Source organism: Papaver somniferum, chloroplast (assembly GCF_003573695.1).
Source record: "Papaver somniferum chloroplast, complete genome".
NCBI lineage: Eukaryota > Viridiplantae > Streptophyta > Magnoliopsida > Ranunculales > Papaveraceae > Papaver > Papaver somniferum.
Genome location: NC_029434.1, coordinates 2,501 through 17,500, shown reverse-complemented (window position 1 = coordinate 17,500; position 15,000 = coordinate 2,501). Strand labels below are relative to the sequence as shown.

Genomic DNA, 15,000 nt, shown 5'->3' with positions numbered 1-15,000 from the left:
TAATTAACCTTGGACAGTTTATTTGTGAAAATGTATGTATATCCAAATATGGACCACGCCTCAAAGCGGGTCAGGTTCTAATTATTCGTGTTGGCTCTTTAGTAATAAGATCGGCCAAACCCTACTTGGCTACGCCAGGAGCAACCGTCCATGGACATTATGGTGAAACCCTTTCTGAAGGAGATACATTAGTTACATTTATATATGAAAAATCGAGATCTGGTGATATAACGCAGGGTCTTCCAAAAGTGGAACAGGTTTTAGAAGTGCGATCGCTTGATTCAATATCAATGAACCTAGAAAAACGGGTTGAAGGTTGGAACGAACGTATAACAAGAATTCTTGGAATTCCTTGGGGGTTTTTGATTGGCGCAGAGTTAACCATAGCACAAAGTCGTATCTCTTTGGTTAATAAGATTCAAAAAGTTTATCGATCCCAGGGGGTGCAAATCCACAATAGGCATATAGAAATTATTGTGCGTCAAATAACATCAAAAGTTTTGGTTTCGGAAGATGGAATGTCTAATGTTTTTTTACCCGGAGAACTTATTGGATTATTGCGAGCGGAACGAACGGGACGCGCTTTGGAAGAAGCGATCTGTTATAGAGCCGTCTTATTGGGAATAACGAGGGCGTCTCTGAATACTCAAAGTTTCATATCCGAGGCGAGTTTTCAAGAAACTGCTCGAGTTTTAGCAAAAGCCGCTCTACGAGGTCGTATCGATTGGTTGAAAGGTCTGAAGGAGAACGTTGTTCTGGGGGGGATGATACCTGTTGGTACCGGATTCAAAGGATTAGTGTATCATTCAAGGCAACACAGCAATATCCCTTTTGAAATAAAAAAGAATAACCTATTCCGAGGGGGGTTTAGAGATATTTTGTTCCAACACAAAGAATTATTTGATTCTTACATCCCAAAGAATATCCACGATCCATCAGAACAATTATTTACGGGATTTAATGATTCCTAAGAGCAGATTCATCCTTTTACCTTAACTTTAAACTATCTGGTCTAAAGATAATAGTGAATAGAAAGGAATTTATGGCTTGGCCTGTGTATCAAGGGTCAATCTCTGGTAAAAGGTTCCATCGGAACAATTATTTATTTAGTATTTAGGGTATCTTATCTCTTAAAAAACGGGGAAGCGTGGGGAGAAATGACAAGAAGATATTGGAACATTAATTTGGAAGAGATGATGGAAGCAGGAGTTCATTTTGGTCATGGTACTAGGAAATGGAATCCTAGAATGGCACCTTACATCTCTGCAAAGCGTAAAGGTATTCATATTATAAATCTTACTAGAACTGCTCGCTTTTTATCAGAAGCTTGTGATTTAGTTTTTGATGCAGCAAGTAAGGGAAAGCAATTCTTAATAGTTGGTACCAAAAATAAAGCAGTTGATTTAGTAGCATCGGCTGCAATAAGGGCTCGGTGTCATTATGTTAATAAAAAATGGCTCGGTGGTATGTTAACGAATTGGTCCACTACAGAAACGAGACTTCATAAGTTCAGGGATTTGAGAGCGGAACAAAAGAAGGGAAGACTCAACCGCCTTCCAAAACGAGATGCAGCAATGTTGAAGAGACAATTATATCACTTGCAAACATATCTGGGTGGGATCAAATATATGACGGGGTTACCCGATATTGTAATCATCGTTGATCAGCAAGAAGAATATACGGCTCTTCGAGAATGTGTAACTTTGGGAATTCCAACGATTTGTTTAATCGATACAAATTGTGACCCGGATCTCGCAGATATTTCGATTCCAGCCAATGATGACGCTATAGCTTCAATCCGATTAATCCTTAACAAATTAGTATTCGCTATTTGTGAGGGCCGTTCTAGCTATATCCCAAATCGTTGATTAATAATAAGATAAGTCAATTACTTCGAGAACTCCATAGATTTTTTGAATCGGTTACTATATTCTGAATACCAAAAAAGAGATAAAAAAGCTGGGGATATTATGTGATTACTTGATATCCGAAAAAGATGATTCAAGTAGACGAGTTGAGAAAGAGATAGTGGAATCAAAATAATTCCTTTTTAAGTTCTATTTCTGCCAGAGGACAATATGAATGTGCTACCATGTTCCGTCAACACATTAAAAGGGCTATACGATATATCCGGTGTGGAAGTAGGCCAACATTTCTATTGGCAAATAGGTGGTTTCCAAGTCCATGCCCAAGTCCTTATTACGTCATGGGTCGTAATTGCTATCTTATTAGGTTCAGCTGCTATAGCTGTTCGGAACCCACAAACTATTCCGACCAATGGTCAGAATTTCTTCGAATATGTCCTTGAATTCATTCGAGACTTGAGCAAAACTCAGATTGGAGAAGAGTATGGTCCTTGGGTTCCCTTTATTGGAACTATGTTCCTATTTATTTTTGTTTCTAACTGGTCAGGGGCTCTTTTACCTTGGAAAATAATACAGTTACCTCATGGGGAGTTAGCCGCACCTACGAATGATATAAATACTACCGTTGCTTTAGCTTTACTCACGTCCGTGGCATATTTCTATGCGGGTCTTACCAAAAAAGGATTGGGTTATTTCGGTAAATACATTCAACCAACTCCAATCCTTTTACCAATTAACATCCTAGAAGATTTCACAAAACCCTTATCACTAAGTTTTCGGCTTTTCGGGAATATATTGGCTGATGAATTAGTAGTTGTTGTTCTTGTTTCTTTAGTACCTTTAGTGGTTCCTATACCTGTCATGTTCCTTGGATTATTTACAAGCGGGATTCAAGCTCTTATTTTTGCAACTTTAGCCGCGGCGTATATAGGCGAATCCATGGAAGGTCATCATTAACTAGCTTTTCTGATTGATATTCGGGAATTCAAAATTAAAAATAAAGGAAAGAGATCTAAAAGATCTTTTTCCTAAGATTCTTGGCGCATTGATGTCATACCCCCACTTCTATTTGTTCATTCAATTACAAGATTCTAATTATATTAGGGTTCATAACTTGAATCCAAATTGTTATGCTATCTAGTTTTTATGTGTGATTAAACAAAAACGATGTTCTATAGAACGATGGATTGCCATTTAATTTGATTTAATTCAAGGATTGTCCAAAATTTGAATTAATTCCATGCAATTCCATCAACCAAATCCTGATATTGTATTGATATGTAATGATAATGATTTGGGCTAATGATAATGAACCAACCAACCCGCCTATTTGGATTCATACGGGATAATGATAACTAAAGGGCAAAGAGGAAGTGACAAATGGGCTTCATAAAAAAGAGGTTGGGGGGTCGACTTAGGTGTATGTAATGGCTATAAACCAATTGTTGTGTATGTTTTTCTAGAATCCGAATGCATATAAGATGAGAATGAAATAGTTGGTTTACACTATGGAAGAAACATATGTATATGTGATATTAGATATTGACTAGTTATATATGAACTATCCATAGATCTTATTTCCTTTACGATCCCACTATGAATTTAGATGAGGATTCCAATAGAAGTCCTTCCATTTCGTCTGTGACGAATGAATAAACACATGAAACCAAGAGCATATAGAAGAGAAAAATCACGAAGAATTGAAAGAATGCTTTGGAACTAAAAAATGGAAGAACTTGGGCCTATGGATTGATAATTGATAAAGACTCGATGGATGGGAACGAAAAACGAGAAATCGAAGTAGTTCTGACGATTCAATAATATAATTACTTCAATTGGATATATCTTAGTAATGGAATCATAAGGCATTCTTTATTGGTTTTGATTGTATCATTAACCATTTATTTATTTTGGTGCGAGGAGCTTACCATGAATCCACTGATTTCTGCCGCTTCCGTTATTGCTGCTGGATTGGCCGTAGGGCTTGCTTCTATTGGACCCGGAGTTGGTCAAGGTACTGCTGCGGGACAAGCCGTAGAAGGTATTGCGAGACAACCAGAGGCAGAGGGTAAAATACGAGGTACTTTATTGCTGAGTCTGGCTTTTATGGAAGCTTTAACAATTTATGGGTTGGTTGTGGCATTAGCACTTTTATTTGCGAATCCTTTTGTTTAATCCTAAGAATAGAAAGTTTTTTTTCTAAATTTGATTGCCCTGGATTTCCCACCTGCTTTTTTGAATTCTATCAAGATTTTACTCCTACAATCACTTTTTGATTGAGACAATATCCGTGGGAAGGACTGATTTGAGGATGAGGAATTAGCAGACCTACTCGCTTTCTTCCTTCCCGTTCTTAGTCCAATGAAACCCTTTTTTTTAGAAAGCGTTGCAAAAGATGAGGTATTTCACAACTGACATGAGATCTGGACCTAATTCTAATAAGTGTGTTTCTGAGTGGGAACCTCAATTGAAATATCAAAAAAATTTCAAAATGGAATAATAAAATCTATGTAAAAAAAAGGAAAAAAAAAGAATAAATCAAACAATAAAAAAAGGGACGAATTGATACAAACTCTGTTTGATTTTGTTAGTCCTATCTATAAGAGGAGATCATATGAAAAATGTAACCGATTCTTTCGTTTCTTTGGGTCACTGGCCATCCGCCGGGAGTTTCGGGTTTAATACCGATATTTTAGCAACAAATCCAATAAATCTAAGTGTAGTACTTGGTGTATTGATCTTTTTTGGAAAGGGAGTGTGTGCGGGTTGTTTATTTCAAGAATAGGCTGGATCTAACCAGCTGCACTTTCTTTTTTCTTTAGAACTAAACTAGGTAAATGAAGGGTGCACGATCTCGCGAATTACTTCTGAATAAGTGAAGAAATCATATGTAAGAACCATAGCATTTCGCGACTCATTGGTAAAGTAAATACACTTTGATTCTCTATCAACCAATAATGTGGAACTATTAACATGGTTAAAGCTAAACCGTTTGAAGTCTAGGCGCAACATGGTACTCTTTCTACCACTATGTTAGTATGGAAATGGTTTCAAAAAAAGTAGGCAATTTTTTCGATATAGAACACTCATATCGATAAAACGATTTGAACCTGTTACTGGAAAAAGGAAGGATCCCTTTTTTCAATGCCGAATCGACGACCTATGTATTAAAGTAAGAAGCATTTTTTGGATTTTAAGAAAAAAACAACTTTGCCGATAATTACAGATTTTTGTCTGGTCGGAAGAGTCCTCCAAATATTATGGTCGTGGATCAATGATCCGTTTTGATATTTTGGAATACGAACAGAGAAGAGAGGATAGGCTCATTACATAAAAAAAATGGAATCCCTTATAAGTAACTGAGCGTGAGAGCCAAATGAATCGAAAGATTCATGTTTGGTTCGGGAAGAGATCGTGGAAGTTTTGAAATGAATGGGAAGATAATCTACTTTCATTAAGTGATTTATTAGATAATCGAAAACAGAGGATCTTGAGTACTATTCGAAATTCAGAAGAATTACGTGAAGGGGCCATTGAACAGCTGGAAAAAGCCAGGGCCCGCTTACGAAAAGTGGAAATGGAAGCCGATCAATTTCGAGTGAATGGATATTCTGAGATAGAACGAGAAAAATCAAATTTGATTAATTCAACTTATAATAATTTGGTACAATTAGAAAATTACAAAAACGAAACCATTCAGTTTGAACAACAAAAAGCGATTAATCAAGTCCGACAACGAGTTTTCCAACAAGCCTTACAAGGAGCTCTAGGAACTCTGAATAGTTGTTTGAACAGCGAGTTACATTTACGCACCATCAATGCTAATATTGGCATGTTTGGGGCGATGAAAGAAATAACCGATTAGTCCTTTGTACTGCAGGCATTATTTTTTTCCTTTGCTTCTAAAAAAGAATTAAGAAAGACTCATGGCAACTATTAGAGCCGACGAAATTAGTACTATTATCCGTGAACGTATTGAACAATATAATAGAGAAGTAAAGGTTGTGAATACCGGCACCGTACTTCAAGTAGGCGACGGTATAGCTCGTATTCATGGTCTTGATGAAGTAATGGCAGGAGAATTAGTAGAATTTGAAGAAGGTACAATAGGCATTGCTCTTAATTTGGAATCAAATAATGTTGGTGTTGTATTAATGGGTGACGGTTTAATGATACAAGAGGGAAGTTCTGTAAAAGCAACGGGACGAATTGCTCAGATCCCTGTGAGCGAAGCTTATTTGGGTCGTGTTGTAAATGCTCTGGCTAAACCTATTGATGGTAGGGGTGAAATTTCATCTTCTGAATCCCGGTTAATTGAATCTCCCGCTCCAGGTATTATTTCAAGACGTTCTGTATATGAGCCTCTTCAAACGGGACTTATTGCTATTGATTCGATGATCCCTGTAGGGCGCGGCCAACGAGAATTAATTATTGGGGACAGGCAGACCGGTAAAACAGCAGTAGCCACGGATACTGTTCTCAATCAAAAAGGGCAAAATGTAGTATGTGTTTATGTAGCTATTGGTCAAAAAGCGTCTTCTGTAGCTCAGGTAGTGACTACTTTCCAGGAACGGGGGGCAATGGATTATACTATTGTGGTAGCCGAAATGGCAGACTCACCTGCTACATTACAATACCTCGCCCCTTATACAGGAGCGGCTCTGGCTGAATATTTTATGTACCGTGAACGACATACTTCAATCATTTATGATGATCCCTCCAAACAAGCACAAGCTTATCGTCAAATGTCTCTTCTATTACGGAGACCCCCAGGCCGCGAAGCTTATCCAGGAGATGTTTTTTATTTGCATTCACGCCTTTTGGAAAGAGCCGCTAAATTAAGTACTCTTTTAGGTGAAGGAAGTATGACTGCTTTACCAATAGTAGAGACTCAATCTGGGGATGTTTCGGCTTATATCCCTACCAACGTAATTTCCATTACAGATGGACAAATATTCTTATCCGCCGATCTATTCAATGCCGGAATCCGACCTGCTATAAATGTGGGGATTTCTGTTTCCAGAGTAGGATCTGCGGCGCAAATTAAAGCCATGAAACAAGTAGCTGGCAAATTAAAATTGGAGCTGGCTCAATTCGCAGAGTTAGAAGCCTTTGCACAATTTGCTTCTGATCTCGATAAAGCAACTCAGAATCAATTGGCAAGAGGTCAACGATTACGTGAATTGCTCAAACAAGCCCAATCGGCTCCTCTCACCGTGGAAGAACAGGTAATGACTATTTATACTGGAACGAATGGGTATCTTGATTCGTTAGAAATAGATCAGGTAAAGAAATTCCTCGTTCAATTACGTACTTACTTAAAAACGAATAAACCTCAATTGCAAGAAATCATATCTTCTACCAAGAAATTTCCGGAGGAAGCAGAAGTTCTTTTGAAGGAAGCTATTAAGGAACAGATGGAACGGTTTCTACTTCAGGAACAAGCATAAAGAAGTTGATTACTCTTAGTAAATCTAAATCGTCGATAAACGTTTCTTATTTAAATCATTCAAAATATCTGTCTTGACATAAAAAGATAAAAAAATAGATGGAAATAAATTGCGTCCAATAGGATTTGAACCTATACCAAAGGTTTAGAAGACCTCTGTCCTATCCATTAGACAATGGACGCCTTTTCATTCCGTATTTTATCTTTTTATTTTTCCTTTACTATCTTACTGTTTGTAAAAAAGGAACCAGATTCTTTTGTGAAATAATTTAGGAAAGAAATATGCGTATTTACATTAATGATGCGTATATCAGAATTAAAATGGAGCGGGTAGCGGGAATCGAACCCGCATCGTTAGCTTGGAAGGCTAGGGGTTATAGTCGACGTCGATTCAGCCTTTCTTTTTGACGTCTCTAATTCAAAACCGAACATGAAACTTTGGTTTCATTCGGCTCCTTTATGGAAAATGGATAGATTCCCAAATCTAAGTTGTAAAAAAAAATTTCGACCCATAACACCTATGTTAGCTTTTTTGTCTGAATACATTCAAAACAACTCGCTTTATAGATGATCCCTCTAGAAGGGGGTAATTCTAACAAATACTTCTAGTTATTTCGTTCTCTATTTCTACTGTGCGAATCCTGAGGAAAAGAGTTGTGTTTCCACCGAGCTGAAACAATATGTTGATGGCCCTAGTAAAACAAAGTCATCATTTAATAGCTATTTCGCTTCAATTTCCCTTCTACAAAGAAAAAATGGAAGATCTAGTTACGATTGAAATACACTTTTTTCTTTATCCATGGACCCTTTATTCATACTCATTCAATTGGAAGTTTTGATCCAACTAAAAAAAAATTATGCTTCGCAATTCCATAATCCAATTTTCAATTTTGAATTGACCCTTGGATACAAATCACGAGAATGTATATTCTTCCTCAAATCTTTCATTGAGAGGTAAAGGATAAAATCCTTTTAAGAAAGAAAGTTTTTGATCGGAATACAAATTAACCGAAAGACCCCTTAACTATTTAAGGGATTAATAGAACGAATCACACTTTTACCACTAAACTATACCCGCTACAATTGATTATTGTATATGAATGGAATCTTTGTCGAACAAGGGAATCCTACATAATAAAGATAGGATCAGAATATAATTATTAAATTGGAGCGTTGACGCTTTTTGTCGGTAGAACTAGATGAGGTAGGAAAAGAAGTTTTATAAAAAAAAGATTATATCTTTTTTTTTGCTGGGAGTTCTTTAAAGAGCCACTGAAGTCACAAAAAATTGTGTCAGAGTCCGTAGCTCCGTTTTTTCAACCCTCCAATACTTTACAAGCAAATAAAAAATTTTATCAAAAAAGAGAGAAAGTTTGATTCTTTCATTTTTTGAAGATACCCTTTCCCTATTTATTTTATTCATATTCCGCTGGTAAATTTTAGGAATTCGAGCCAATCAACTGGATCTAGTATAAAAACCCGGAGTCTTTTTTATGGACTCAACTCAAGTCTTCAAATAAAGACTGCCCTTGAAGAAATAACGAAATTATAGTTATAATATTAAGAAATAGGATAGGTCCCTCTTTTTCAAAATTGAGAAAAAATGCAAAGACACTTCTATCCTATACCATAAGATTGGAAATAGTCTTATGTGTTCCTGTCGTTGTTGTTTCAATAACAAGTCTTTTTGTTTTCAAATCAGAGAAATGAGTTGATCTATCATTCATTGCGTTGGAATAAAGTAAGAAATGGCCCGGCTAGGTACTGACCAGGCCGGGGAATAAAAGTAGCTTTCGGCTAAAAAAGGGGGGAGATTCCGTTTTTCTTTCTATGGAAGATATACCCATTATCGAAATGAAATTCGAGTTGGATTGCTAATCCAATTTGTATCTATCTTATCTATCTATAGAATAGAGTGAAAGAAGAAATAAAGAATTTTTGGCTTCAAGCGTAACATAGTAATTTTTTCAATTTGGAGAGATGGCTGAGTGGACTAAAGCGGCGGATTGCTAATCCGTTGTACGATTTATTTGTACCGAGGGTTCGAATCCCTCTCTTTCCGTTTCCTTCGATGACTTGCTTTTTTTTGCATTCAAAAAAAGACCGAGACCCTTTCATTTTATCTTATTTTCTCATAGTTAAATGTCTGCAATAAAAAAAATAAGAAAATGAATAAACCAACAAGCAAGAAAAAGGTTTTTTCCTCTTCCTCTTTTTTATTCCTCACGTCCAGGATTACGTCCTGGATCATTAGATAGGAATCCGAAGATAAAAAGAGAAACAAAGAATATCACTACTGTGTAAACAAAGAGTTTGAGAGTAAGCATTACACAATCTCCAAGATCATTTTTGTAAAAAAGGGGAATAGACTATCCTTTTTTATACCACATATCCTCTTTTTACACCAAGAAACGAAGTAGTTTCTCAAAAAGAAAGTAATTTTTAGAAATTCTTTTGTAATAAGATTCTTTCGTTACGGAAAGGCTTTTTTATGACCCAATTCTATATTGTGGGGGACCCTAAATTTAATAGGGCCCTTGAAGTAGAAGGTCAAGTTGGGGAGGTGATCCAGATTTCTCGCAATTATCCAAGAATAAAAATGTTTGGATCGAGGGTTCAGAATGTAAGACTTAGCTGATCTTTTTAATTGTTATAATCTTTTTTTATCGAAAAAATCATACATGTTGGTAGAACAGTAGGAAAAAAATATCATCGAAAACTTACAGCAGCTTGCCAAACAAGGGCTAAGAGAAGAAAGAGCACAGGTATTACTGGCATAACATCTACAATTGGATTAAAAACCGCATAAGCCTCGGGCAATTTGGCGAAGAAAAAACTACTCGAATGAAGGGCAGAATTAAGACAGATACAGATCAAACTAAAGATATTAAGCATAACAAACATTTCCTTCTTGGAGATAATTGTATTTTGATTGAGTTATTGATATTAAGGAAAAAAACGAAGAAAGTAAGGTAGATCAAAATTCTTTTTTTTTTTTACTTGCTCAATCACAAATCCTTCACTTCTCAACCGAGAACAGAAGGAGTCATACTTTCATACAATATCTTAATTTAATTCTCTGTAATGATCAATAAATTAAGTTAAATTCTACAACTATATGCATGAAATCCTAGCAACAATCTACTCTATTCCATAGAGATTTGGGTGGGAATTGACGAATAAACAATACGGATATTAGTGTTTATTGGTGTCAAATATAAATATAAATGGGGCGTGGCCAAGCGGTAAGGCAACGGGTTTTGGTCCCGCGACTCGGAGGTTCGAATCCTTCCGTCCCAGAGCAGTCCAATTAGGTTCAAAGTGTAATGTTGAATAAAATCGAATCCTTTTTTCTTAGCTTAGTTCTACTGATTCTTTTCTGAATCATATCTTTCCCTTTTTTCTCGCAAAACAACCCAGGGCAAATGACATGCCGATAGAGCAAAATCTATTTCCTATCCTACCTGACTAGGAAATAGCTCAATAGTTGAATTTCAAAATTAGATGGGCTCTTCCGTGTCTGCCTATTCCGTCGATATTCCTAGTTGCTTAGAAAGACTTTATGGTCTTTGAATCAAAAAAATAAGGCATTCAAAGTGAAAATGCGAAAAAACTCTACCTTACTTCCCCTATATCTAAAGTAAACAGGGGAGTCCAGTTATTAGTTATTAATTCTCTGGGGATCTTGGAAGTCTAAACTAAACAAGAAGGGGCTCTTGGGACTAATTAAATTTTCATTCCATCACCGAGATAATGATTCATTCAAAATCTATGGGTGATTGAGTCGGAAATGAGATATCTATTAAACTTTTTTAACTACTGGCTATGATCTGATTGCGAAATCTTTTAATTTCTTTCACGATAAAATAAGAAAGATTCTATTGATATTTAAATATAAAATTTTAAAAACGAAACGCTTTTAATGATGTTTTATCGATCTTTGGTTCTCGAAGAGATGTGAGATTTGTTAATTTTAATTCTATCGACTCATTTCTGGCCTTTCCAGTTCATTGGACCCATTTCTTTGGTTAATACTTAATATTCATTTTGTTCCGGTATTAGAAATTTAATTAAAGACCCTCCCCTTTTTTTAGTTAGGTGTTTTTAGTTTAGTTGGTCGAGAAAGGTTGAATCTTTCATGATTGATCGTCTTGAACAATCTGTTCTGTTGAAGATGCAGATTAAAGAAAAGCGTTTTTTTCTTCATTTTCTGTATAAATTCTTTTGCTCATAGAATAAAAGATGGGGTTAATTAAATTGAATCCTTTGCGAAGACTTCTCCAGAAAAAAGGACCTTTCCATATAGAAAAAGAAAGTATGAAAGTATAGATTACTATGTGCCGATTGAACCAATGACTATTCATGATTCCATATTGAATCAATTCCATACCGGCTCCAAACTAGAGGAAAGTTATGGTAAAACTTCGTTTAAAACGATGTGGTAGAAAGCAACGTGCGACTTGAAGGACATGATCGGTTGTGGATTCTTACATCCACCATTTTATAAAAGAATGAAGGTGCTCTTGGCTCGACATAGTTTGTTCTGTTTCACTAGAACAATCCCTTTTTGTTGGGTTGTAAATAGTACATGATGGAGCTCGAGTAGAAAGTCTTGATTCATTTCTCAGGGGAAAGGGTCTAGGGTTAGTGTCAATCAATAAGTCGGAACAACTTCGTAAGTATATCTTCAATATAGAAATCGAAAGGATCCAATTCGAGCAAACGTTTCAAAAAAAGAAAATTCTTTTCTTGGAATTGTCAAAAAACTATTTTGATCAAAACAAAAGTGTATCGCACGGGAATCAATCCTTCATCTGATTCTTCGATAGAAAGAAATCACAAAAGGTATGTTGCTGCCGTTTTGAAAGATTAAAGATCACCGAAGTAATGTCTAAACCCAATGATTCAAAGCAACGATAAAGGATCCTGGAACAAGAAAACACCATTTTCTGTTGTCTCAACAATAGGTTCGGTCAGGGCGAGGAATAAAAAATGGACTCTAAACAAGACAAAGCAAGGGGGTTAGAGACAGCTCAATAAATAAAATGCCTAAGCTTAAGGATTTTCCTTTGAGCTCTTTGATAATTATACAACTTGAGTTATGAGTACGAATGGTTTTTTCTTTTCTGCGAGAAGGAAGAAAAAAAGGAATGCAAAAAAAGTCTAATGGATTTGCTGATTTTCTCAATCTATTTGGAACTATATACATAAATTCAAATCATTCTTTCTCGAGCCGTACGAGGAGAAAACCTCCTATACGTTTCTAGGGGGGGCGTTGTTCATCTACATCTATCCCAATGAGCCATCTATCGAATCGTTGCAATTGATGTTCGATCCCGAAGAGAAGGAAGAGATCTTCGGAAAGTGGGTTTTTACGATCCGATAAAGAATCAAACTTATTCAAACGTTCCCGCTATTCTCTATTTCCTTGAAAAAGGCGCTCAACCCACAGGAACCGTTCATGATATTTCAAAGAAGGCAGAGGTGTTTAAGGAACTTCCCGTTAATCAAACGAACTTTAAATAATGAACAAAGAAAAAGAAAGTGGGGGTTCCATAATGTGAACTTAACTTCCCGTAATTTCTTCTTTTTTCACTCTTTTTATTTTCTATTTATACGAATTTACTATTAGATTGCTTTCATATAATCCCAAATTCTCGATTCTCGAAAAAATGAAATATTTTTTCTTGATATGGTTTTTGTTAGGATGACACCAAGAAAAGGGGGTTAAGCTTGCTTATTGTCCCTTTAGTTATATTTGAGTTTTTTCTTTTTTTCTTTATGTTTTCAACGTTCATATTGACAATAGTGTATTGAACAAATATAATTGGATCGTGGATAAATAGATCTATTTATCCACGTCCCATAAGTTTTGTTTTTTACTTCATAAAAAAGTGTTCGTTAGATTTGCTGTAAGTTTAATCCTTTGATGTGTCCGTTCAATCTAATCTATTTCTTCTTTTATTTCGGTCGTATCTACACACCATAATTATATTCTTTGGGTTGCTAACTCAACGGTAGAGTACTCGGCTTTTAAGTGCGGCTAGATTCTTTTACACATTTGGATGAAGCAACGGATTCGTCCATACCATTGGTAAAGTTTGTAAGACCACGACTGATCCTGAAAGGGAATGAATGGAAAAAATAGCATGTCGTATCAATGCAAAACTCTGAGAATTTTTCGTCCTTATCAGAGCGGTACAAGATATTGTTTGAATTCTTGGAGCGTGACAAAAGAAATTCACGGATGGGTCGAGTGAATAAATGGATAGAGCCATACGGCTCCAATTATAGGGAAATAAAAAGCAACGGGCTTTTGTTCTTAATTTGAATGATTACCCGATCTAATTATACGTTAAAAATATATTAGTGCCTAACGCGGTAAAAGGTTCTCCTATACGTGGATTATCTATTTTTTTATGAATCCTAACTATTCACTATCTCTTCATTATAGTATGGAGGGGAGATGAATGTGTAGAAGAAGGGGTATATTGATAAAGATAAATTTTTTCCAAAATCAAAAGAGCGATCGGGTTGCAAAAATAAAGGATTTCTAACCATTATCAATTGGATTAAAAAAGGTAGGATCCGTTGATTAGCCTATCTGTCTCCGAGGTGTCTAGTTTTTTATTATTATATACCTTGTTTTGACTGTATCGCACTATGTATCATTTGTGAACCCAAGAAATCCTTTGCCTTTGTTTCAAATCGAATTTTAAATGAAGGAATTAGAAGCATATTCAAAAATAGATAGATCTCGGCAACAAGACTTCCTATATCCACTTCTCTTTCAGGAGTATATTTATGCACTTGCTCATGATCATGGTTTAAATGGATCCATTCTTTATGAATCCGTGAAAAATGTAGGTTATGATAATAAATCCAGTTCACTGCTTGTGAAACGTTTAATTGCTCAAATGTATCAACAGAAACATTTTAATTTGATGATTTCGACAAATGTTGCTAAACAAAAAAAAATTGTTGCGCACAACCCAAATGTTTATTATCAAATGATATCCGAGGGGCTTTCAGTCATAGTAGAAATTCCTTTTTCACTACGATTAGTATCTTTTCTAGAAGGAAAGGATATAAAAAAATCTCATCATTTACGATCCATTCATTCAATATTTCCTTTTTTAGAGGATAAATTATCACATTTAACTCATGTGTCAGATATACTAATACCCTACCCTGTCCATTTGGAAATCTTGGTTCAAATCCTACGCTCTTGGATACAAGATGTTCCCTCTTTGCATTTATTGCGATTCTTTCTCCATGAGTATCGTAATTGCTATAGTCTTATTACTCAAAATAAAGCAATTTCCTTTTTTTCAAAGGAGAATCAACGCTTTTTCTTCTTCCTATATAATTCTCATGTATATGAATGCGAATCCATATTAGTTTTTCTCCGCAAACAATCTTTTCGTTTACGATCAACATCTTTTAGAATCCTTCTTGAGCGAATAAATTTCTATGGAAAAATGGAGCATCCTGTAGTAGTGTTTAGTAATGATTTTCAGACCTTCCTATGGTTGTTCAAGGATCCTTTTATGCATTATGTCAGATATCAAGGAAAATCAATTCTGGCTTCAAAGGGAAGTACTCTTTTGATGAATAAATGGAAATGGAATCTTGTAAATTTATGGCAATGTAATTTTTCCTTGTGGTCTCAACCAGATAGAATTA

General features: G+C 35.6%; 10 protein-coding genes and 5 non-coding genes across 15 annotated transcripts in view, besides 1 other annotated feature; 11 read left to right on the top strand and 4 right to left on the bottom strand. All coding sequences in view use genetic code 11, as the record gives it.

Moving 5' to 3' along the window:
• The window catches only part of rpoC2 (RNA polymerase beta'' subunit), a 4,164-nt gene extending 3,193 nt beyond the window's left edge, over positions 1 to 971 (top strand). Inside the window, exon 1 of the mRNA in view lies at positions 1 to 971. This exon is cut by the window's left edge and continues 3,193 nt beyond it. Within this exon, the coding sequence (YP_009234972.1) occupies positions 1 to 971 (971 nt within the window).
• Positions 1 to 15,000: part of a sequence feature (large single copy region; LSC) that runs on past both edges of the window.
• rps2 (ribosomal protein S2) lies at positions 1,158 to 1,868 on the top strand. Its single transcript has one exon. The coding sequence runs from the start codon at positions 1,158 to 1,160 to the stop codon at positions 1,866 to 1,868; it is 711 nt and encodes a 236-aa protein (YP_009234971.1).
• On the top strand, positions 2,079 to 2,822 carry atpI (ATP synthase CF0 A subunit). The gene has a single exon. It carries the CDS (start codon positions 2,079 to 2,081, stop codon positions 2,820 to 2,822), a length of 744 nt encoding a protein of 247 aa, YP_009234970.1.
• On the top strand, positions 3,795 to 4,040 carry atpH (ATP synthase CF0 C subunit). Its single transcript has one exon. It carries the CDS (start codon positions 3,795 to 3,797, stop codon positions 4,038 to 4,040), a length of 246 nt encoding a protein of 81 aa, YP_009234969.1.
• On the top strand, positions 4,480 to 5,730 carry atpF (ATP synthase CF0 B subunit). Its single transcript has 2 exons — positions 4,480 to 4,624; positions 5,660 to 5,730. Exons 1-2 carry the CDS (start codon positions 4,480 to 4,482, stop codon positions 5,728 to 5,730), a joined length of 216 nt encoding a protein of 71 aa, YP_009234968.1.
• On the top strand, positions 5,792 to 7,315 carry atpA (ATP synthase CF1 alpha subunit). The gene has a single exon. It carries the CDS (start codon positions 5,792 to 5,794, stop codon positions 7,313 to 7,315), a length of 1,524 nt encoding a protein of 507 aa, YP_009234967.1.
• On the bottom strand, positions 7,426 to 7,497 carry trnR-UCU. Its single transcript has one exon. It is a non-coding gene; the product is annotated as a tRNA-Arg (tRNA).
• trnG-UCC lies at positions 7,640 to 8,392 on the bottom strand. Its single transcript has 2 exons — positions 8,370 to 8,392; positions 7,640 to 7,687 (listed from the first exon to the last, which is right to left on the bottom strand). It is a non-coding gene; the product is annotated as a tRNA-Gly (tRNA).
• On the top strand, positions 9,289 to 9,376 carry trnS-GCU. The gene has a single exon. It is a non-coding gene; the product is annotated as a tRNA-Ser (tRNA).
• Positions 9,531 to 9,641, bottom strand: psbI (photosystem II protein I). The gene has a single exon. It carries the CDS (start codon positions 9,639 to 9,641, stop codon positions 9,531 to 9,533), a length of 111 nt encoding a protein of 36 aa, YP_009234966.1.
• Positions 10,024 to 10,209, bottom strand: psbK (photosystem II protein K). Its single transcript has one exon. The coding sequence runs from the start codon at positions 10,207 to 10,209 to the stop codon at positions 10,024 to 10,026; it is 186 nt and encodes a 61-aa protein (YP_009234965.1).
• trnQ-UUG lies at positions 10,544 to 10,614 on the top strand. The gene has a single exon. It is a non-coding gene; the product is annotated as a tRNA-Gln (tRNA).
• Positions 11,728 to 12,840, top strand: rps16 (ribosomal protein S16). Its single transcript has 2 exons — positions 11,728 to 11,767; positions 12,614 to 12,840. The coding sequence occupies exons 1-2, from the start codon at positions 11,728 to 11,730 to the stop codon at positions 12,838 to 12,840; spliced, it is 267 nt and encodes an 88-aa protein (YP_009234964.1).
• trnK-UUU overlaps positions 13,315 to 15,000 on the top strand; it is a 2,535-nt gene continuing 849 nt past the window's right edge. The window contains exon 1 of the tRNA in view: positions 13,315 to 13,351. This is a non-coding gene — a tRNA (tRNA-Lys). The remainder of the gene's footprint in view (positions 13,352 to 15,000) is intronic.
• matK (maturase K) overlaps positions 14,034 to 15,000 on the top strand; it is a 1,527-nt gene continuing 560 nt past the window's right edge. The window contains exon 1 of the mRNA in view: positions 14,034 to 15,000. This exon is cut by the window's right edge and continues 560 nt beyond it. Coding sequence (YP_009234963.1) covers positions 14,034 to 15,000 — 967 coding nt within the window.